Source organism: Eubalaena glacialis, chromosome 12, assembly GCF_028564815.1.
Source record: "Eubalaena glacialis isolate mEubGla1 chromosome 12, mEubGla1.1.hap2.+ XY, whole genome shotgun sequence".
Classification (NCBI taxonomy): Eukaryota; Metazoa; Chordata; class Mammalia; order Artiodactyla; family Balaenidae; genus Eubalaena; species Eubalaena glacialis.
Window position 1 is genome coordinate 19227935 of NC_083727.1, and position 23201 is coordinate 19251135.

At 37.6% G+C, this 23201-nt stretch overlaps 1 protein-coding gene across 4 annotated transcripts in view; it reads right to left on the bottom strand.

The window, feature by feature from the left end:
* GRM1 (glutamate metabotropic receptor 1) overlaps window positions 1–23201 on the bottom strand; it is a 371761-nt gene that overhangs the window by 8866 nt on the left and 339694 nt on the right. Inside the window, exons 8-10 of one of the 4 annotated variants that reach the window (XM_061207052.1) lie at window positions 16561–16597; window positions 12708–12727; window positions 11036–11053 (exon numbers count right to left, since the gene is read on the bottom strand). The exons of the other annotated variants lie outside the window; for them this stretch is intronic. Coding sequence (XP_061063035.1) covers window positions 11036–11053; window positions 12708–12727; window positions 16561–16597 — 75 coding nt within the window. The remainder of the gene's footprint in view (window positions 1–11035; window positions 11054–12707; window positions 12728–16560; window positions 16598–23201) is intronic. 4 annotated transcript variants of the gene reach the window in all.

Here is a 23201-nt window from a genome sequence, read left to right on the forward strand (position 1 = left end):
CACTCTCCTTTATTCTTGGAGGCAGCGGACTCCACCTGAATCTTCCCACCCACCATCCCTCTTAAAGGATGCTTACGGGTTTTTGTCTTACACTGTGACTTGTAGTGATAATTTTACTCTATATTATGTTATCATAAAAGCAGTGCTGTCACTTAGCATAAAGTCACATGTATCTCTTGGCCCTCACAAGATGGAATGTATCTTGTGGTGGAAAGAAGGGAAGTGGCAAGAGATTGGGTAAGCCTCCCACCAGGGAAGAAGGTCATCTCATTCCCTGGTTGGATGTCTCCTTGTACAGCACAGAGTGTGTGTGTGGTAAGAGGAGAAGAGCCCTGACTTGACATGACCAGGATGATGGGGCGGCCATGTGCAGGTGGCCTTTCCAGCATCTGTTGGAATGAGGATACGTGGGTTTTGCACAAGTTCAGGACACATGAGTTTCCCACTTTATTAGGTGGTGGGATAAAGCCATCTTAGTGTCGCTCCACATAAGAGGGCAGCCAATCATAGAAGAGAATTTGAGGAACAAGATGCTAAAGGTGAACCATCAGCAGGTGCTGTGAGTGGTGTGGATAAGGTGACAGTCATGAAGCCCCTATAGGGCTTTCTAGAAACTCACAAACGTTCTGTCAATCATCCTTGGGCCACCGACCCCAAGATCCTGGTGACAATTATCCAGTGTTAATCAGAAGAGGACCGCAACAGCTCCAGGCAAGTCAAAGACCTTTGTCAACTCTCCTATCTCTTCTTCCCATCAAAGCAAGCAGAAAAAGGGAAATTCAGAAGAGGAAAGAGGCAGAGATATTTCAGGAGCAGACCATGTCCCTTCCCAGTCCAAGTCTTTCAGGCTGAAGCCTGACATTGTTCTGGGAAGGAGAGATGTGAGTTTGAGGTTTGAAACAAGAATACAGTGGAATATCTTTTTAATACCTGAAAGCAAGGAATCTAGTATGAATGCAGAAGGTGAGAAAAAAGATTTTTCATAGCACAGTTATGAAGGTGAAGGAGAAAAATTAAAATTGATCAATATGTATATTTCCATCAAGTTTGGACCATTCAATAAACCATTTGAAAGTACATGATCTACCCAGAACAATCTGAAATCCTCATCCAGAGATAAGAACTTGAAACACCTTGGTATAATTTTATTACCACTGCAATAATCAATTTACTTAAGAAAATTAGACAAAGAGATGGTGTTTGTTACTGAATGAAGGCAAAGTAATATGACATTTAATATGCCCACCTGAAATTACAAAGATCATGAAAACAATGAAAACATTAGTAGTAGATGCCCAGGAATAAAAAATATGATGTTTGAATATATAATGAAGTTACTGGTAGAAAAGGGCATTTCACCTGTAAAGTAATGTTAAAGCAACTTCATTTCTCATGAAAGAAGGCAGAAAATACACTCAAAGCATTTGGCTTTGCCTTGCTAAACTGCCTGCATCCCCTTGAATCCTCTGATGAATTCTCCTTTAGATAATGTCTGTATGTGGTCTGATCCAGGGGCGCTGGGAAGCCAGGACGCTGGCAGGGCTGGCTTCCTGTCCCCGTGACCAATACAGACACACGGTGGGTCCCTCATCAGAAGGGCCCTGTATTCAGGGTTTAGTGCTCTGTGGTCATCCTTTTGATATTCGTAATCATTTTATCACTTAATTTGTGTTTTGTAAGTGATGTTCCATGTGGAAACGGAGCACGCACTGCGCGTTTAGAGCCTCACCTCAAGCATGATCCTGCCTCTCCGGACAGGTTTTCAGTTTCTTGTTCCTTGCACCCCCCCCACCCCCCCTTGGGGACCAGAGCCCATCCAGCCTCCCACTACCCACCCCTGCCCAATGATCACTGCCACCCTCCTCCCCTGCCAGGGGACTGTGGGAACGGGTGTGGGAAGGTCAGATCAGGATCAGGTGCACATGCCCAATAACGTCTCAAGGCAGCCGATGGCCGTGGCCAACTCCTCCTTGAACTGGCAGGTCCGCGGCGCATCTGGTGAGGAACACGGCGGGGGCGAGCCTCTCGCTCATCCTCCGTGCATGTACCTTGCCAGCCCCTGTACCGTTGTTGCGACACCCTTGAGGGTTGCCGGTCTACCATGGGCTGGGGCAGGAGGCACCTGGAAAGGGGAGACGCCTGGTTCAGTTTCTCCGTGGCATCTACCCAGTGACTGGCTGGAGGGGAACCTGGCGGCCTGAGCGTGTATGCGGAGTCACTGAGTGGCTAGCTGCTGCGCCTGGCAGGGTCTGTGCTTGCTCGTCAAACACCCCCCGCGAGGGAGTACAGCGTCACATGGCAAATAAGAAATCAAAATGACAGGTCTACAGAGAGACAGTAGAAGAAAGGAAAAGGCTTTATATTTTAGTACCTTTAACATTTTTCCCTCTATGTTTTCAGCCAGGGGCTACGGGTTTTCATTTTGCACTGGGCCATGCAATTGATACAGCTGGTCCTGTCTGCTGGAATGTACGGCTGAGGGATGATAAAAACCATGGGGAAACGTCTTGACAGCTTAGAGACTTGACTGCTGACATTAGCATAGGTGCACACAGTGTGGCATGAGGGACAACTCAGCACTTGTGTCTCCTGGGGACTGGGGCAGCAAGCTCTGTGGCCTCTGTAGCTGACTTGGAAATACTCTTGCAGTTACGGACAGTTCTGTGGTTGCTTTGGGGGTTTCAACCATATTGACAGCCAAATTTCACATAGTAACTCCAAGCAATCCCAAAGCCACCTTTAACTATTGATTGAAATAGTTGAAAAAATTACAGCATCTCCTTCATGGTTCCATTTCTTTAGTCTCTGACTTTGTGTTGAAGTGAGATGCAAATGACCTTTGCATACAGATGTTACTTTTATGAAAGAAGAGGATTATTAAAGGTTACAGGTCAAGACCTGAAAAATCTGATTCCAGAGTGGCCATTTTATCAACTGCATAAAATCTGAGAGAAGGAGCTGGACTTTGGGGTATTTTTAATAACTGTAGAACCATTTATTCAACCAACCCCACAGTCCGCAAGCCAGAGTAAAAGCTTGGAGGGAAAATGCAGCATATGTGGGCTTGTCAAATATAAGTCCCAAATCTGTGCTGAATCTTTTGGCAGAAACTGTGGATTTAATGAAACCCCAGAAGTTTAGTTAGAAAGATTCATCTTCAATTTCTTCTGAAAATGCAAAGCTTTTTTTTTCTTTTCTTTCTTCTCTTTCCCCCTTCCTTCCCTTCCTTCCTTCCTTCCTTTCTCCTCCCTCCCTTCTTTCCTCCCTCCCTCCCTCCCCCCCCCTCTTTCTTTCTTTCTTTCTTTCAAGTCCCTTCTTGGTGTATGCATACCTTCTCCCATCTATTCCCATTGTCCAAATAACCTTTCTTTGTATAAGAGACTATCTGTCTTTGAGTGTACTTGGTGCCATATGACTTTGCTTTTGTGTGTTATTTGCTTTACAGATAGCCACCCTTACATTGGTTTCTATGCTAAGAATGATTCTTTATGTGAACTTGAGAAGTTGTTACAGACAAGCTTTACTCCTTATAGTGTAGCAATAAGCTCACGGGACAAGGATTCAGGAGACCAGCTACTCTCCAACTGAGTATTTGCCTCTTTCAGACTCAGTTTTTCATCCATAAAGAAGAATTGTTGAAATAGTACATGTAAAAATGCTTCCAAATAGCAAAATGCTATCCCAGCTTAAGACAACTCTATTAGAGGAGCAAAGGCACAGACAAAAGACTGATATTTTAAATCGCAGTGTGTATTTAGGTTAGACTAATTCATAGTATCTCCAACTTCACTTCATTTTACTCATGGATTTTAACCACTTCCTTATTCAAGAATTTCAATAACTTCTAGGAGAAAACTATTTTCTACTAGAAACTAAGAAAATAGTTTTCTAAGAAAACTAAGAAATTAGAAAATAGTTTTCTCCCTTGCAATTTTTTTTTTTTTTTTTTTTTTTTGCCAGCAACATTAGAGACATTGAGTGGATATGTCAGGAGTGGGTAAAAGCTAGGTACAGTCAGGTTAGCTGTCTGTATCTGAAGTTGCATGTCTATGACAGGTTTGGAGGTGAGACTTTTAGCAGAGATAAAATGGTCTATACAATTCCAGATGGTCACCATGGAAACACTGTGGCAGCTGTCCAAAGTAACCATAAAGACTGACGGCAACCACTCAAGACCATTTTAGCAGAAGATATCTATCTTTTCTGTTGTTATAAATAGGATAATTTGTGCCTCTGATTGCTTTCCAAACCCAAATGCATTCTTTCTATTATCTGAATTTAAATATTAATTTCTCAACATTCATTCATCAGAGTGGAAAATGGAGCTCTGACTGTATATATAGGCCCACTGTAAATGGTAATTGTTCCACTCTTCCTTTTAATACATGCACATCTAACATAGTACAGTAAGGCTCTTTATATAAACAGTGCAGTGTGAAATATTTCTCTACTTTAAAATCCTTAATTGTAAAGATTTCTAAGAGAGATGCTATAGAGAACAATTTAATAAAATTCAATTCAATTACCATCACAGATTTGTCAAATATTAACATTTTGTCTTATTAAGTTTCCTTTCCTTCAGAAAACATTAGGGATATGTTTGAAGCCCTCTGTATATTATTCTTAATACTAATCCTCTCCTTTTCAAGAGAAAATTTGGTATATATCATCACTTGGCATATGCTAATACTTTTACATGTGTAGTCATATGTGTTAATAAATAATATGTGGTAGTGTTTAGCATGTTATTAGATTTCAGATCCATAGCATCACACTATATTTCCATTCAGCAATTTGCCCTTTTGCATAGTATTATGTTAATAGATATAGCTCTAGTTCATGCACTTAAACTAAATTGAATAAATACCACACTATCAAGAATATAATCAATTCTCCTACTGATGGCCCTTTAGGTTGTTTCCTACGTACTGCTATTTTAAGCAATACTGCAGTAAACATTCTTGGTTATGTCTCTTTGCACACATATGAGAGAGCTTTTCTATGGTGTGGATGAAGAAGCAGAATTGATGGATTGTGGTGAATGCACATTTGTCTTTCTTATGTATTGCTAAATTGCTCTACAAAATGCTTGCAGAATTTACACTGGTATGTGAGAATTCCTACTATTCTTTCCAATTCAGTTCATTTTTCAGACATCTTTAAAACTGACTATTATGAAAATTATTTAAAATATATAAACATGGAAACAATGCTAAAATGAACCCCCATATCCCTATTATCCAGCTTCAATAATAATCAATATATTTGTGAATCTTATTTCATCTATACCTGCCATTTATTTATTTTAAAGCAAATCTAAAACATTATGTCATTCCATCCATAAAGAATTTTGTATATATTTCTACAATATAGGTACACATTTTTATAATAAAAGGAAAAAATATTGTCACACTTAAAATACATTAATAGTGATTCCTTAATATTTGATATTAAATATTTGATATTAAATAGATGATATTTGAATTTCCCTGATTGTCTCATGTATATTTATTTTACTCTTGATTTTCACATCATCCCAATAAGAGCTGCACATTGTATTTTGTTGATGAGTCTTATAAGTCTTTTTTAATCTGTAGATGTTCCCTCCTCCTTTTTGTTTGCTATTTATTTGTTGGAGAAACATCCAGATTATAGATTTTACAGATTGAGTCCCTGTAGTGTCATTTAACATGTTTCTCTGTTACTTATGTTTCCTATGATTTGATAGTTAGATCTGAAGTCTTGATCAGCTTCATGATTAATTGTATGGGGAGAATAGTTTGTTGGAGGCAGAGTTTTCTTTCTGTTATACCACACAAAGAAGCACATAAATTGTGTTTTCTATTAGTCATATTAAGATTGATCAGTGGGTTCAGATGTTGTCAGCCTGATGTACACATTATAAAACTCCCCATCAATCTTTCATCTAATGGTTTTAGCAGTAATTGATGACATTATATAGATCAATTATTTTATTACAAAACTAATAAATGATGTTATTATCATTCTATCATCCCTTCTGTATTTGTTGACTAGATTTCTTTTTAAAAGAAGAACTTATTCTTATCAGCTATTTAATTCCTCTGAGATAAAGTTCAGACAGAAAACACAAGCCAAATGGATGAGTCTTTTCTTTGTCAGTGCTCAGAATGATGATTCAGTTTTCTAACATCTAGCAACAGTGATCAGTGTATCACCTGTGGGTCTGTTTCTATTGTCTGTTTCCCTTGTTGTTTTTTTTTTTCTTTGTTATATGATTCTAACTCTTCCATGCCTAAACACATTTTATATCAGATAAGACATTATAAATATATAAAATAAGATTCTGTAGAGGTTCTAGAGGTTCTAGGTTATCTCTACCAGAGTTACTTCACCACTTTTTCTGCTAAGTAGAATGGGAAAGATCAACTCAATCCAGTCAGAAACTGAGCTGAGCAAAGTTGTTTTGCAGTTTGTATAGGAGTCAGTCTACTGTAGGGTATATCGCTTCAAGACTTTTAACAGAGCATCTGGCTGTGCACTAGTACAGCTCACTTGGTGGGTCTTTATCTCCTCAGCATTGAGAGACTGTGGAATATTCTGGCTGGCTTTTCGAAGATTTTTAGTTTAGATTTTTGGTCCCCCACCACACACAACTTCAGAATTAGGCACATGTCTTAACAGGGAACCTGTATCAGGTGTTTGAGAACTTTGAGTCTCCAATCATGTCAGTGCAGCTTCAGGTGATTGCTAAAAGTGTTTTCTAGTCTGTCTCCTCAGCATTGAAAGGCTCCATGAAAATAGACTCTCCATGTCAGAGGTGTTTGGCTTATCTTTTAACCTTTCTGATCCAGCCAACTGCAAACATCAGTAGATGCTTTGAGGGAGAAGCTGGACATGTATTGAAGCCTCTCATGCCTTTTATTTTATCACTTCAGCCTCCAGTGACTACAAGATCTCTTCTGTCTTCTCTCCTCCCTCCACTGACACTCTGCTTGGGCCAAGTCTGGATACTCGTCCTTTTGCCAGAGCCTGGAATTGGCAGATGTCTCCAGGGAAAAGCATCTGCAGATCATCTGCTCACTTCTCAGTTCTCCTGATATTTTAGTTCTCACTAATCCCTGTCACTTCAACAGCTCCCTGATGCTGAAAAAAAAGATAGCTTTTGTCTTTCATACCTGTTTTCTAAACCTATTCTTGTTCTTCACGACATTTTGCACATATTTCCTTCAGGAATTCTAAAATGTTTACCAAGTTCTTGACCACACTGCAATGTACATTACATCTTTGCATCTCTCCTGTGATCTTTTTCACTTCTTATTATATAAGTTAATTCTTATCTTCAACAGTAGGCAAGTCATAGTTTCTGGAGGGCAGGATCCATGGCTGATTTACCATTGCATGCTAGTTTATCCCCCTTTTACCTACCCCAATTCTTGGAAATAAAAGGAAACCATGTAATTTCTCATGCAAACTGATTACTTTTAAGAGTGAAGGAAGTGCTCTTAAAAATTATGTCATGACAAAAGGCATAAACTGGGACTTTCCTGGGCATACAAAGAGACATATGTTCATCTATTTACAGTAAATGTTGAACAAGTGATTGAATAAACAAAACAGAATGAAGAAATATTCCTAATATGAAAATAATACAGAAATAGTCCTGAGCTTCTTTATCACTTTGGTAATTGCAGGAATATCAAAAGCACTTATTATTTTTGTTACTAATTCCTAAATTAATTCTCATACTCAATACTGACTGTCATAAAATCTCCAGCAAAATTTACATTAAAAAAAAATAAAATAGTAAAAATAATGTGTATATGTATTTGTGTGTGCAAAAACTAGACTATACATAAATATGTTAATGGTGGTTTTTCTCTGTGTATTGGTAGAACTGTAGATAATTTTTATTAGCTGTTTTGTGTTTTCCTATATTTTCCAAATTCCCCACAATTAATATTTGTCATTTTTTAAAATATGAAAAATAATCAGTAACTGTTATTACAAAAAGAAATTTATAATATATAATTCAGAAGTAAAATTCCCTCTTCTTTTAGCTTTACCCCAATAAACTAAGGTATTATATGAGAGTTGTGAATATATTATTTTTTGCTGAAAAAATATTAAAGTAAAAATTCTAAATATATATTAAAATATATGAGGAGCTACTAAGGAGAAATATCAAATATAAATTACAGAATTTGGGAAGTTGTACTAATATTTTATATGTACTGAAGTCTTAATTCAAAATTTTGTAGTAAATTTAGTCTTTATACTATAAATAAACATTTTACTGTATGTATATTTTCAATGTTTATTCTCACATATAGGCATCTTTATTAATGAGAAAGTAAAAGCTCAAAATTAGAAAAAAAAATACAACTTGTTACATAAAAGGAAAAAAAAAATACCCTGCTATGTTTCCAGATAAACTTTAGGTGCCAAACTGCCAAAGTAAGTCTTTTTATTATTTTGCTCGGATTTATCACAGAGGGGGAGAGAAAGAGATGATGAAAACAACTTGCCAAAAACTAAAGTCTTCACCTCAGGATGTTTTGAAAAAAGAAATTATTGCTTTGGTAAGAAGCTTAAAATTCATGATAACAAAAAAGGACTTAGATCACTTGAGAACTTTGTGAGGCTTTTAATATTCTTGGCTAAAGCACTAATATTAGATATATGTTTTCACTAAAATTTATTTTATGCCATCACTTCTGTTTAAGCAGAGGCATTAATATCCCCATGTCACCACCCAGCAAACCTGAAAAGAAACTGATAGGCAATTATCATAGAATTTCTTTCACAGTATTAGAAGTACAGTCACCATAGCCCTAAAAGAAATCTTGGTCGTATCATAACCTATTGAGAAAGAGGAAGGGGAGATATTAAAACTGGGATAAGAGGACTTCTGTGTCCAGCTAAGATGTAATTCTTTGGGGTAAACCAGCTCTCCCACTGAGAACAACTAGAAAAAAACAGACAAAATATTTTTAAAAACCATTTAAAGACATTGGGATTCTGTCATGGCAGCCAGAATCCAAGGGACCAATAAGTCAGAAAGAAGAGAACTTCAGAGAGGTAAGTAGATAATCTTCAAGCTATTTTTCTCATTGGGACATTTGATGATTCTTGATACAGAAGAGCAGATTGAGAGTCCAGGCAGAGGGTCTTAAGTAAGAGGTAAAGAAGTAAGAAAAACAAATATTTACAGGGCTATAGACACAAAAATTTGAGTTCAAGTCTTCCAAGGTAGCCAGGACTTGAGGAGCCAAGACCCTGAAGAGAAGGAGGTCAAGAAAAGTGAGACCAACACTTCGTGGGTTTCCTTTAGAAATTTTTGCAAATTTTAGGCTGCACAAAGCACAGGATATAAAGCTAAGCAGAAAGCTGCTGAAAATCAGTGCAGTTTTAGGTAGTCTCATAGCACTGAGGAATCAAAATAGGAGTTAAAGACATTTAAAGAATGAAGAAATGAAGTAAACGGTGAGGACTCAGGTTCTTAAAATCCCTGATCTCAAGATCATCATCATCAGGAAAATGCAAATTAAAACTATAGTTAAATACTACTACACACCCATTAGAATGGCTATCATGTAAAAGACCATCAACACAAAATGGATCTCATGAATTCTTGGTAGGAGCGCAAAATGACAAAATCACTGTGGAAATCTCTTTGGCAGTTTCTAATAAGTTAAACATACACTTGCCTTATCATCCAGTAATTCCACTGCTAGGCATATACCCACAAGAAATGAAAATTTATGTCCATAAAGACGTATGTGTATGTTGATTGTAGCTTTATTTGTAATATCGAGAGCTGGAAATTGCCCAAATGTCCATCAATGAAGTAGATTAAATAAATTTTAGTATATTCGTACAAGGTAACACTACTCAGCAATTAGAGAATAAACTATTGATACATGCGGGAACATGGATGAGTCTCATGCTGTGTGAAAGGATGGCTCATAATGTATATACAGTGAAACTATTTTAAAATGGGGAGATCAGGAGAGCATATGCAAAGAATTTGTTTTAACTCTTCCCAGTGATTAATTGGTAGAGGTAGTATTAATTGTTAGACATTTCTATGGCTACTGTGGAATAACATAAACATATACTTATATTCTGATTCTATCATCTGTTTCCTTGGGAACTAGGATTCTTATTGTGGCATAAATGTAATATATATGTAGTACATGATAATACATGAGCTGTCCATGAATTTCTGGATCAGAAAAGCTGAGAACAGATAGAGTAGGGAGTCTATGGACTCACTTATTTTAAGCTACTTCTTAAGACCTACCAACTATACTATTCACTGGTAGAGTATGGTAAATAGAATGTGAGTATTGTCATCTCCACTGTTAGAGATAAAGCAACTGAAGTCTGTAGAAAGGTAAATGTGAGAAACATAGTGTGATCGTATGGACCACACAGAGTGCACATTCCTAAGGAAGCATCTTCCCAGGGACCGATGAGGATCTGGTTCTCAGACTTGCAGTCATTCTTCCCATCACTCACCACCCAGGTAAATATCATAGCACAACTTATTTTGTCTGCCCAATAAGGATAATATATCATCCAGGGTGAGACTTACATTAAACAAGCTCATATAGTGAGGTTGTTATATAAGAGAATTTCAATTTCATTTGCAGAAGGAAATAATGTACAGGATTTAGAATACCAAAATGTATATAAATAGGGGAAGCCAATAATTATTAGTTACTTGCTCACAGGGAATCAGAAGAAGGGGTGGAGGGTGGAAAATGTCAGTACTTAAACATTTGATGGCATTAAGCCAATATAGCTTACTTCATCCGTTTAGTCTTAGGGATCACCTTGTCATTTGTACCTAAATTTTCAGAGCCCGTGACTCACCATCCCCTTCACTCATCTCAGCATCAGAGAGGTCTACGGCCATTTCCAATGTTTGTTTGTTTGCTTTTCTCTGCTTTTGTGTCTGATCAGTCTCCCTCTGTTATAAATCAACCACATTTTAGATGTGATAGTCCATTTGATCTGGTAATAGTTCATATATTATAGGCTTTGGAGCTAAACTACCCTGAGGTGACTGCACATCTCTATTTACTCTGAATTTTGTGAGCAATCTTACTTTTACTTTTCTTTTTACCTTTTAAGCATTTCTTTCTGTTCACTATCTTCTTCCCCAGTTGTCAGAGCCCTAGGTCAGGCCACTCTAATCTCCCACCTGGACCCTGCTACAGCCTCCTCCCAGAGCGCCCCACCTCCCTTCTTGCTCTCCTGTGTCCTCCACACTGAGGGTGGAGTATTAGCTCTAAAACACGTTTCTCACTAATCACAGTGCGCCCCTGCTTTGTGACTGTGGTGACTTCCATTGTTCAGAGGATGAGATCCACGCTCTTGAGGTCTGTAAGGAGGCCCTGCGTGATCTAGTCTTAGCCCACCCTTCCTGTCTACTTATTACACTTGCCTTTATTCTCACTTCCAGGCATCCTGGAATTGCTTCCTGTCCTTCAGCCATCAGTGGGTTTTTTTGCTCAGAGCCATTACACTGTGATTGTTTGACTGGCCTACCCCTTTAGCTCCCTTCCTTTCCTAGCTAACCCCTTTTCTCCTTCAGAAGTCAGTCTAAATAATACTTAGTCCTGGGAACATTTCCAGCCTCCACACACTGGGACTGGCTAGGTCCTCTTAATAACACTCGTGTAACACCTTGTACTTATCCTTACAAACATTCACTACACTTGTAATTACATGTTCCATGTTTGGTCTACTACAATCCAATTTTCCAGGAAGGCAGGGGCTGGATCTGTTTTGCTCACCACTGTATTCCCTGCCCGTGTCTCAATGGCCAGCACATGTAGGTGCTTGAATCAATTAGCCATCAGTGCTTCTCTTCCCAATGTAAAAAGGGGTGCATCAGGCCTTGAGCTCATTCTAACCATGAGAGCAAAAGAGACTTTATACTAGGATTGGCCCTAGAATAACTTTTGACTTTAAACAGTTGGAGCTAAACAAAACCTTACTAAAATTGCTTGCAATTCTATCTCTTACAATAAGACACTGACGGAATCAGTGGCTAAAGTCACAGAGCTGCCTGGTGACGGATCTACAGCCATCCTTCCTACGCCGTCACCCCTCCCCCAGCTGCCCCATTATCGTAACTTCTTTTATTCTACTTTGCTCATGTAAGTCTTCATTCCTTTTTCTTTGTTAACACTTTTCCTACTCCCCTATCCCACATCCACCTAAGCCAAATAACATAAGCAGTGCAAAGTTTAATCAAGTGAAAAATGATATTAATTCCCACAGTGTTTGAGAGCATTTACTAGAAACAAGCTAACAGTATGTATTTTTATAACTGAAAAATCAGGGAAAGGAAAGTATTTTCTATCATTATTGATTTCTCCTAAGCAGTTGTTTTTCAATATCTTTAGCAGCATCACCAGGGACTTTGCCTAATTTCGTTAGCAGCAGACTCGTCATTCATCTGGAAAATAATCTGCATAGAGGGTATTGTTAAGTTGCCTTCAGTTAGAGGAGATTTCCCTTACCCCTTCGAAATGAAATAAAATTATAGACACATTTTTGGGTTAACTGGATTAAATATTTGCTGATTTTCCTCTTCTATTCTATTGACCAATGTTAACAATAAGTAATATTTTATTGTTGGCCTGTAATTTATGATGTATTTTAATTCATTCAGAAGACAATGTCCTAACGATCCATATTTCTTCAAAAACAAAACAAAACACCTTTTCCCCTCCTCTTTGTTCATCTTGAGGTGACTTAGAAGCATTTTACAGCCAGGATTCTCTATAAAGTAGCAAAGACAAGGCCCAGTTTTTAAATTTGTTTGACTCTACACCTCACACCTTCATAACAAACGCTGTGTCAGCGTGATGCATTTTCTCGCCCCTCCATTGGTATATCTGCTGGAGTTTGTAGCAGTCACTCACATTTTGCATAGATAGGTGATCACTTGGCTGGCTGGTTACCACCTGCAGGTTTTTAAGTTTCTTTTCATCAACGTTTCTAAATATAAAATGCTGGTGCTTAGAAGTTATTTATTCAGATGCCAAAGAAGAAAGGATGGGTGGTAGTTGGAGATGGAATTACTCTGGTGGAGACACTTGCAGGGCTTCTGCTCACGTCACAGTCATACCCCTTCTCTGCAAACTGCCTCCCTGATCTTACCCATGGAGGACGGGAGTGATGGGCCCCTGCAAGATAATTTTATACTCTGTGACTTCACATCATCTTTGTCCGTTATCTCCTTGACCCGGGATAGACACCTGAGTCAGGCTGAGGTAATCAGTGTCTGTCTGTGTTATGTAGAACCACGTGGGTTGAGGGAATTGAAGCTGTCTCTTTGGTAACTGGACCGATAGCATGTAAACTCAGGAGCACTGGGATGGTTGTCCTTGGACTGACCATGAGGGCCCAAGAAATGGAGAAAGCAGATGTATGAGGAGAAGAAAGAGGCGTGCAGGGAGCCAGGAGATGACATAGATGCCTGGAACCTTTTTCCTCAGAAGCCCGGTCCCCCTTGTGGCCCAGAAACGTTCCAAATCTTGTTACTATAAGATATCTGAAATTATTCCTTATATTTTTTCTATTAAATATCCCACCGCCTTTTGCTTAGGCTAGCTTCATCTGGCTTTTATAACTTGCCGCGAAAGAGTTCTAATTAATGAGCCTATAGGCACCGTTCTCATGATATGAAGCTTCCAAATCCACTGGTACTTTCTTCTGTTTCTTCATTGTGCAGGCTGCTAATATTTTTGCTCTTGAACCTGCTTTACGAACGTGTTGCTCACATGGCCTGCTTCCCTTTTGAGTAGGTAGCACTTTACACTGGACTCTAAGGCTAACAGATGGCATGCAAACGATCTCATCTTTCTTTAGCTGTGGCCAAGCATGGACAGGCTGCCAGGTCATGTCAAACAGGGTGTGCTTCTTCTCACACCTCTCACACTGAGTAACGCCGCGCGCCTGGGCTTTCCGCAGACACACAGCTCCACCATTCTACATAGCGTGGATATCACAAGTTGAGAGTAACGATGCGTATACCCAGTTCTAACAACTGTCATTACATGAAGGTGTAATGCAGAGTTTTATGCTAGTATATGAACGTTCATACCTCCTCCCCTATTTTCATAATTTTAATGTCACTAGCTAACAGCTAGTGAAATTTTACTATACGCTAGGCACTGCGCTATACTCTATAAATTTTCCCATTTACTTACACAAAGGGAAAATAAATATGCTTAGGCTAGCTTAGGTTGGCTTCTAGAACTTGAAGCCAGAGAGTTTTAATTAACGAATGTATAAGCTTTGTTCTTATGATCTAAGGACATCCATGGTCATGTTTAGCCTGCAGGCCTCCAGTGTCTCCTCTGATAGTTTCTTTCATCTAACAGGTGATTGTTACATATAGTAGGACCAGGATAAAAAGAGTATCTGTTACGTAGAGTGGGACCTTTTGCAAAAATAACAAACCCAGATTCAATAAACTTCTGACTCTAAATTTACCCACCCACCTGAATCACCACATTATACCATTTTCTATTATTTCACTCACTGGATTTTATTGTAATGATGTGTTATACCAATAAACTATGACCTTCTTAAGGGCAGACTCCATGTCTTATTCATTTTATTGAATACATGAATGAATGAATACATTATTGAGGTAACAGACATAAAGGTGATGAAAATTATATTTTAGTTAAAGTGATAAAAACAAATGATTTTATCCAGAAAACAATGATTTTAGTCCCATTTCTTCCTCTTATAAAAATGGCCTTGAACTTTCCAAGCCTTAGTTTCTTTATTTACACAATGGTGTTATGTGTACCTACTTTGGGTCATTATGGATATTCATCTGGAATATTTTTGAATTCAGTTCAGAAGCTACACATTATAAATACAGGAGAATAAAACACTAAGTGTGAGAACCTGAATATGTATGTCATGCAAGTTCATTTGAATTTGAAAGAAATATAAAAGGTGGCCTATATTCAAAAGGAATATATTCTCTTTGAAGCTGTAGCAAAATCTGTGCCCCATGGTCTCAGTGTAGAACTTGAAAACATAAAATATGAGTATTAAAAGTAGCTATCTCTGTGTTATTTGTAGAATGAGTATATTATTCACAAGAGGGAAAAAAACAAGGAAACAATGGTGACTGTAAATTTGTGTCCCCACCCCCCTATCCTCATGTCATTCATCTCTCCCCCTGTACTTAAGTCCATGCCTTCTGAAGGTGGTCTCTCACCACGGCAACTCCTCAACACACAACTTATTTAGTTATCTGTTTTCATTCTAAATTATGGCTAATGTGCTTTTAGGTCATAGTGTTACATATTTCAGAGAGTAAAGGCATTTCATCTTGTTTTTTCAGGGGGCATAAGGTTTTACCCCAAACAAAATACCCTCACACTGGCAGGCTCAGGCATTATGACTGGCTGTCAGGAAGAGAGTCAAGGATTTGGATTTCTAGCCCCTTCCAATCACAGCTGAATGAAGGTAACTGTTTCATTCTCAGCTGAGTCTGGCTCTGAACACACAACACCCTTCTTCTACAAACAACCTGTACTTAGGAGCTGTGACTCCTCCAACTCCACCCATAATGCCAGGACAGCATACCTTACTTTCCAGCTTTCCCTCATTTGTCCCATTTCAAATCTTACAATCAATGCTTGTAAGCCCAGAGATCTGATAAAATCAGTAGTAAGAGTTGTATTTTAGGATTTTACTTAAAATTCATCTAAGTTTCCAGCTTAATTTTTCCATCTTTTTTTTTTTTAATGACAAGCAACACACATGTAGTGAAGTGAGAACCAGCATCAACCACAACCAACATATTCTTCAAAATTGGTGCTTCATTATGACACTTGTCAATTGATGTCCAATGGCTCTATTGCAATGACACAGCTCTGGGTCAGACTGCCCAGCATAACCCGTATGACCTCTAGTTTATATTTTCAATTTCTCTTTCTCTGTCAGTTCCTTTCTCAGATACTACAAACAAGCTTAAATTTCTCCTCCTCAAGCTTAATTTATACCACTTCTCCCTCTTTCCTTGGCTTCCTTAGATACTGTCTAAAATTTTTAATTCTTTTAATGACAAACTCCTCAACTTACAGCTATAAAAATTCTACTCACATCACACCACTGAAACGAGTCAAGGATAACCATAGAGTCTCCATCCTTGGGGATCCCAAGGATCCCAAGTTCTATCTTCTTGAAACAGTCTGTCATAGACTGAATGGTTGTGTCCCCTCAAATTCATATGTTGACATCTTAACTCCCTAACGTGATGGTATTAGGAGGTGGGGCCTTTGGGAGGTATTTAGGGTTAGATGAAGTCATGAGAATGGGATCCTCATTATTACTCTTATAAGAAGAGACACCAGACAGCTCACTCTCCCTCCTCTCCCCTTCTCTCTCTCTTTCTGCCCCCACGCTTGCACAGAAAATTGGTTATGTGAGCACACAGCTAGAAGGCAGCTGTCTGCAACCCAATGGGAGAAGTCTTACCAGGACTTAACCATGCTGGCACCCTGATCTTGGACTTCCAGCCTCCAGAACTGTGAGAAGATAAATGTCTGTCTTTTAAGCCCCCGGTCTGTGGGATTTTACTATGGCAAAAGAGCTGACTGAATGAGTCTCCTTGGTTTCCTTGATACTGTGATCCTTCTGTTTCTCCCCTTTTTTATTCTGTGTTGTTTATTGCTTTCAGGTTTTCCTTATTTATCTTATCTCTTAAATGTAAATGTTCCCTAATGTTCTTCTTCCTACTTTCTTCTTTTCTCATGTCTTCATCACTCTTTTGGCCACTGTAAACATTCTGACAATTAAGCCTCAAATCTAGAGCTCTGGCTCAGACCTTTCTCTTAAGCTTCTGACAAATTTTTCAATACTTTATGGATGCCTCTATTTGAATGCCTTTACTGGATTTTCAGTTGATAAGTCTGAAACCCAACTTATCAACATTTCCCCAGTCCTATTCTGACAGGAGAATACAGGAGTATTCCCTATCAGTTTTTATGGTAGTTGTATTTTTCCAGTTACCCAGGCTCAAATCAAGAGAGTTGTAGTCTATTGTTCATTTCTTTCTTCCCCCACCCCACCAAAATCAATATTCCAGTTCTAATGAATCAAGCTCAGAAAACGTTTTCCTATGCATGCCTGGGATTTGACTTTTATTTCGCTGCTCAAGTTTAAGCCTTTTATTTTCAACCTGTCATTTGGATTTTTGTAGCACTCTATTAACTAGTCTTTCTATAGTCAATCTCTTCCCTTAAAGCTTACACATGAACATAAAACTTCACAAAAGTCATTAATGCATCTTGTGGTTTATATAAAAAGTATCCAAATTTCTTCTTAGAACATTGATCATTATCTATAATCTGTCCTCTTTCTGCATTTAAAATTTACCCACCACTACACCTCTCCATGTACTTCACTCATAAGAGATTCCATGTTTCAGCCCAAAAGTGCATTAACAATTCTGAATCTTCATTTATGTTATTTTCTACATGTGAAATGGTCTCACCATAGCACAGTTTCTCCTGTTGAAAAACATAAGGTTAAGTTTAAATGCCACTTTTATAATTTTATTAATAAGTCTTTCCCCATCCTTCCACAGATACCACTCCATTTAGATGGACTGAATGAATCTCTTTCTTCCCTGGACACATAAAATGCTATATTGCTCCTCTATTATGGCAGTTAACCCAGTATATTTAGTTCTATTTTTGAGTGTCTCCCTTACTATTTTGCAAGATTGGTGCATTCTGTAACTACCTCATATCTTTTTTATCCTAAATATTATCTAGCACCATATCAAGTACGTATGTGCTTTTACGAAGCATATGTTACTGTTGAAACAATCATTGATTAAAGAAGTGAATGAATAAACAGTAGATCCACCATAAGTATTACTCTCAGGTGTGAAATTCTATGACAACTACTTCAATAAAATCTTCTGATATTTACTATAAAATCAAGTGAAGAATTACAATAACTTTTAAAGCCTTTTATTGTATGATTAAAGGAAAACTAATTTCAAAATGACAGATTTTCTCATTTACAAGCTAGAAGAGTGAATGAATTCTTTGTATGAAAGAGAACATGTTATCTCTATTTGATTGTGATGTCTGTTGGCTCACTGTCATATTTCCTTTCCTAATCAAAGGAGGAAAGACAAATGAAGAGGCTTACTCAGGGCATAAGCACTAGTGTTGTAGGCTTATTTACCTTTTCTGTACACACACACACACAAAAGTTTCTAGCAGACCCAGAGGAAAATGTCCTCAAAGCATCATTTCATTTAGTATTTCACTTAGCTTTTGCCTTCATTAAAAACAAATATATAGAAGCAATAAGACCTACAATCCTGCAGCCTGTGGAACAAAAACCACATTCACAGAAAAATAGACAAGATGAAAAGGCAGAGTGCTATGTACCAAATGAAGGAAGAAGATAAAACCCCAGAAAAACAATTAAATGAAGCGGAGGTAGACAACCTTCCAGAAAAAGCATTCAGAATAATGATAGTGAAGATGATCCAGGACCTTGGAAAAAGAATGGAGGCAAACATTGAGAAGATGCAAGAAATGTTTAACAAAGATCTAGAAGAATTAAATAACAAACAAACAGAGATGAACAATATAATAATTGAAATGAAAAATACACTAGAAGGAATCAATAGCAGAATAACTGAGGCAGAAGAATGGATAAGTGACCTGGAAGACAGAATGGTGGAATTCACTGCTGCAGAACAGAATAAAGAAAAAAGAATGAAAAGAAATGAAGACAGCCTAAGAGACCTCTGGGACAACAATAAACACAACAACATTCGCATTATAGGGGTCCCAGAAGGAAAAGAGAGAGAGAAAGGACCTGAGAAAATATTTGAAGGGATTATAGTCGAAAACTTCCCTAACATGGGAAAGGAAATAGCTACCCAGGTCCAGGAAGCACAGAGAGTCCCAGGCAGGATAAACCCAAGGAGAAACACGCCAAGACACATATTAATCAAACTAACAAAAATTAAATACAAAGAAAAATTATTGAAGGCAACAAGGGAAAAACAACAAATAACATAGAAGGGAATTCCCATAAGGTTAACAGCTGATTTCTCAGCAGAAACTCTACAAGACAGAAGGGAGTGGCATGATATATTTAAAGTGATGAAAGGGAAGAACATACAACCAAGATTACTCTACCTGACAAGGATCTCACTCAGATTCGATGGAGAAATCAAAAGCTTTACAGACAAGCAATGGTAGGAGAATTCAGCACCACAAAATCAACTCTACAACAAATGATAAAGGAACTTCTCTAAGTGGGAAACACAAGAGAAGAAAAGGACCTACAAAAACAAACCCATAACAATTAAGAAAATGGTAACAGGAACATACATATTGATAATTATATTAAACGTGAATGGATTAATGCTCTAACCAAAAGACACAGGCTCACTGAATGGATACAAAAACAAGACCCATATATATGCAGTCTACAAGACACCCACTTCAGACCTAGGGACACAAACAGACTGAAAGTGAGGGGATGGAAAAAGATATTTCATGCAAATGGAAATCAAAAGAAAGCTGGAGTAGCAATACTCATATCAGATAAAATAGACTTTAAAATAAAGAATGTTACAAGAGACAAGAAAGGACACTACATAATGATCAAGGAATCAATCCAAGAAGAAGATATAACAATTATAAATATATATGCACTGAACATAGGAGCACCTCAATGCATAAGGCAACTGCTAACAGCTATAAAAGGGGAAATCGACAGTAACATAATAATAGTGGGGGAATTTAACACGTCACTTACACCAATGGACAGATCATCCAAACAGAAAATTAATAAGGAAACACAACCTTTAAATGACACAATAGGCCAGATAGATTTATAGGACATTCCATCCAAAAACAGCAGATTACACTTTCTTCTCAAGTGCACACGGAACATTCTCCAGGATAGATTACATCTTGGGTCACATATCAAGCCTCAGTAAATTTAAGAAAATTGAAATCATATCAAGCATCTTTTCTGACCACAACGCCATGAGATTAGAAATCAATTACAGGGAAATAACGTAAAAAACACAAACACATGGAGGCTAAACAATATGTTACTAAATAACCAAGAGATCACTGAAGAAATCAAAGAGGAAATCAAAAAATACCTAGAGACAAATGACAATGAAAACACGACAATCCAAAACCTATGGGATGCAGCAAAAGCAGTTTTAAGTGGGAAGATTATAGCAATACAAGCCTACCTCAAGAAACAAGAAAAATCTCAAACAATCTACCTTACACCTAAAGGAACCAGAGACGAAGAACAGACAAAACCCGAAGTTAGTAGAAGGAAAGAAATCATAAAGATCAGAGCAGAAATAAATGAAATAGAAACAAAGAAAACAATAGCAAAGATCAATAAAACTAAAAGCTGGTTCCTTGAGAAAATAAATAAAATTGACAAGCCATTAGCCAGACTCATCAAGAAAAAGAGGGAGAGGACTCAAATCAATAAAATCAGAAATGAAAAAGGAGAAGTTACAACAGACACCACAGAAATAAAAAGCATCCTAAAAGACTACTACAAGCAACTCTGTGCCAATAAAATGGACAACCTGGAAGAAATGGACAATTCTTAGAAAGGTATAACCTTCCAAGACAAACCAGGAAGAAATAGAAAATATGAACAGACCAATCACAAGTAAAGAAATTGAAACTATGGTTAAAAATTTTCCAAGAAACAAAAGCCCAGGACCAGATGGCTTCACAGGTGAATTCTATCACACATTTGGAGAAGAGCTAACACTCATCCTTCTCAAACTCTTCCAAAAAATTGCAGAGGAAAGAACACTCCCACACTCATTCTATGAGGCCACCAACACCCTGATACCAAAACCAGACAAAGATACTACAAAAAAAGAAAATTACAGACCAATATCACTGATGAATATAGATGCAAAAATCCTCAACAAAATACTAGCAAACAGAATCCAACAACACATTAAAAGGATCATACACCATGATCAAGTGGGATATATCCCAGGGATGCAAGGATTCTTCAATATACACAAATCAATAACTGCAATACACCATATTAACAAATTGAAGAATAAAAACCATATGATCATCTCAATAGATGCAGAAAAAGCTTTTGACAAAATTCAACACCCATTTATGATAAAAACTCTCCAGAAAGTGGGCATAGAGGGAACCTACCTCAACATAATAAAGGCCATATACGACAAACCAACAGCAACCATCATTCTCAATGGTGAAAACCTGAAAGCATTTCCTCTAAGATCAGGAACAAGACAAGGATGTCCACTCTCACCACTATTATTCAACGTAGTTTTGGAAGTCCTAGCGATGGCAATCAGAGAAGAAAAAGAAATAAAAGGAATACAAATTGGAAAAGAAGAAGTAAAACTGTCACTGTTTGCAGATGGCATGATACTATACATAGAGAATCCTAAAGATGTCACCAGAAAACTACTAGAGCTAATGAATGAATTTGGTAAAGTTGCAGGATACAAAATTAATGCACAGAAATCTCTTGCATTCCTATACACTAATGATGAAAAATCTGAAAGAGAAATTAAGGAAACACTCCCATTTACCGTTGAAACAAAAAGAATAAAATACCTAGGAATAAACCTACCTAGGGAGACAAAAGACCTGTATGTAGAAAACTATAAGACACTGATGAAAGAAATTAAAGATGATACCAACAGATGGAGAGATATACCATGTTCTTGGATTGGAAGAATCAATATTGTGAAAATGACTCTACTACCCAAAGCAATTTACAGATTCAATGCAATCCCTATCAAATTACCAATGGTTTTTGTTACAGAACTAGAACAAAAAATCTTAAAATTTGTATGGAAGCACAAAAGACCCCGAATAGCCAAAGCAGTCTTGAGGGAAAAAAACGGAGCTGGAAGAATCAGACTCCCTGTCTTCAGACTATACTACAAAGCTACAGTAATCAAGACAATATGGTACTGGCACAAAAACAGAAATACAAATCAATGGAACAGTATAGAAAGCCCAGAGATAAACCCACACACCTATGGTCAACTAATCAATGACAAAGGAGGCAAGGATCTACAATGGAGAAAAGACAGTCTCTTCAATAAGTGGTTCTGGGAAAACTGGACAGCTACATGTTAAAGAATGAAATTAGAACACTCACTAACACCATAGCCAAAAATAAACTCAAACATAAATGTAAGACTGGACACTATAAAACTCTTAGAGGAAAACAAAGGAAGAACACTCCTTGACATTAATCACAGCAAGTTCCTTTTTGACCCACCTCCTACAGAAATGGAAATAAAAACAAAAATAAACAAATGGGACCTAATGAAACAAAAGCTTTTGCACAGCAAAGGAAACCATAAATAAGACAAAAAGACAACCCTCAGAATGGGAGAAAATATTTGCAAATGAAGCAATTGACAAAGGATTAACCTCCAAAATTTACAAGCAGTTCATGCAGCTCAATATCAAAAAAACAAAAAACCCAATCCAAAAATGGGCAGAAGACCTAAATAGACATTTCTCCAAAGAAGATATACAGATTGCCAACAAACACATGAAAGGATGCTCAACATCACTAATCATTAGAGAATTGCAAATCAAAACTACAATGAGGTATCACTTCACACCGGTTAGAATGGCCATCATCAGAAATCTACAAACAATAAATGCTGGAGAAAGTGTGGAGAAAGGAGAACCCTCTTGCCCTGTTGATGGGAATGTAAATTGATACAGCCACTATGGAGAACAGTATGAAGGTTCCTTAAAAAACTAAAAATAGAATTACCATACGACCCAGCAATCCCACTACTGGGCATAGACCCTGAGAAAACCATAGCTCAAAAAGAGTCATGTACCACAATGTTCATTGCAGCTCTGTTTACAATAGCCAGGACATGGAACCAACCTAAATGTCCATCAACAGATGAATGGACAAAGAGGATGTGGCACATATATACATGGAATATTACTCAGCCATAAAAAGAAACGAAACTGTGTTATTTGTAGTGAGGTGGATGGACCTAGAGTCTGTCATACAGAGTGAAGTAAGTCAGAAAGAGAAAAACAAATACCGGCTAACACATATACATCGAATGTAAAAAAAAAAAAAAAGAAATGGTTCTGAAGAACCTAGTGGCAGGA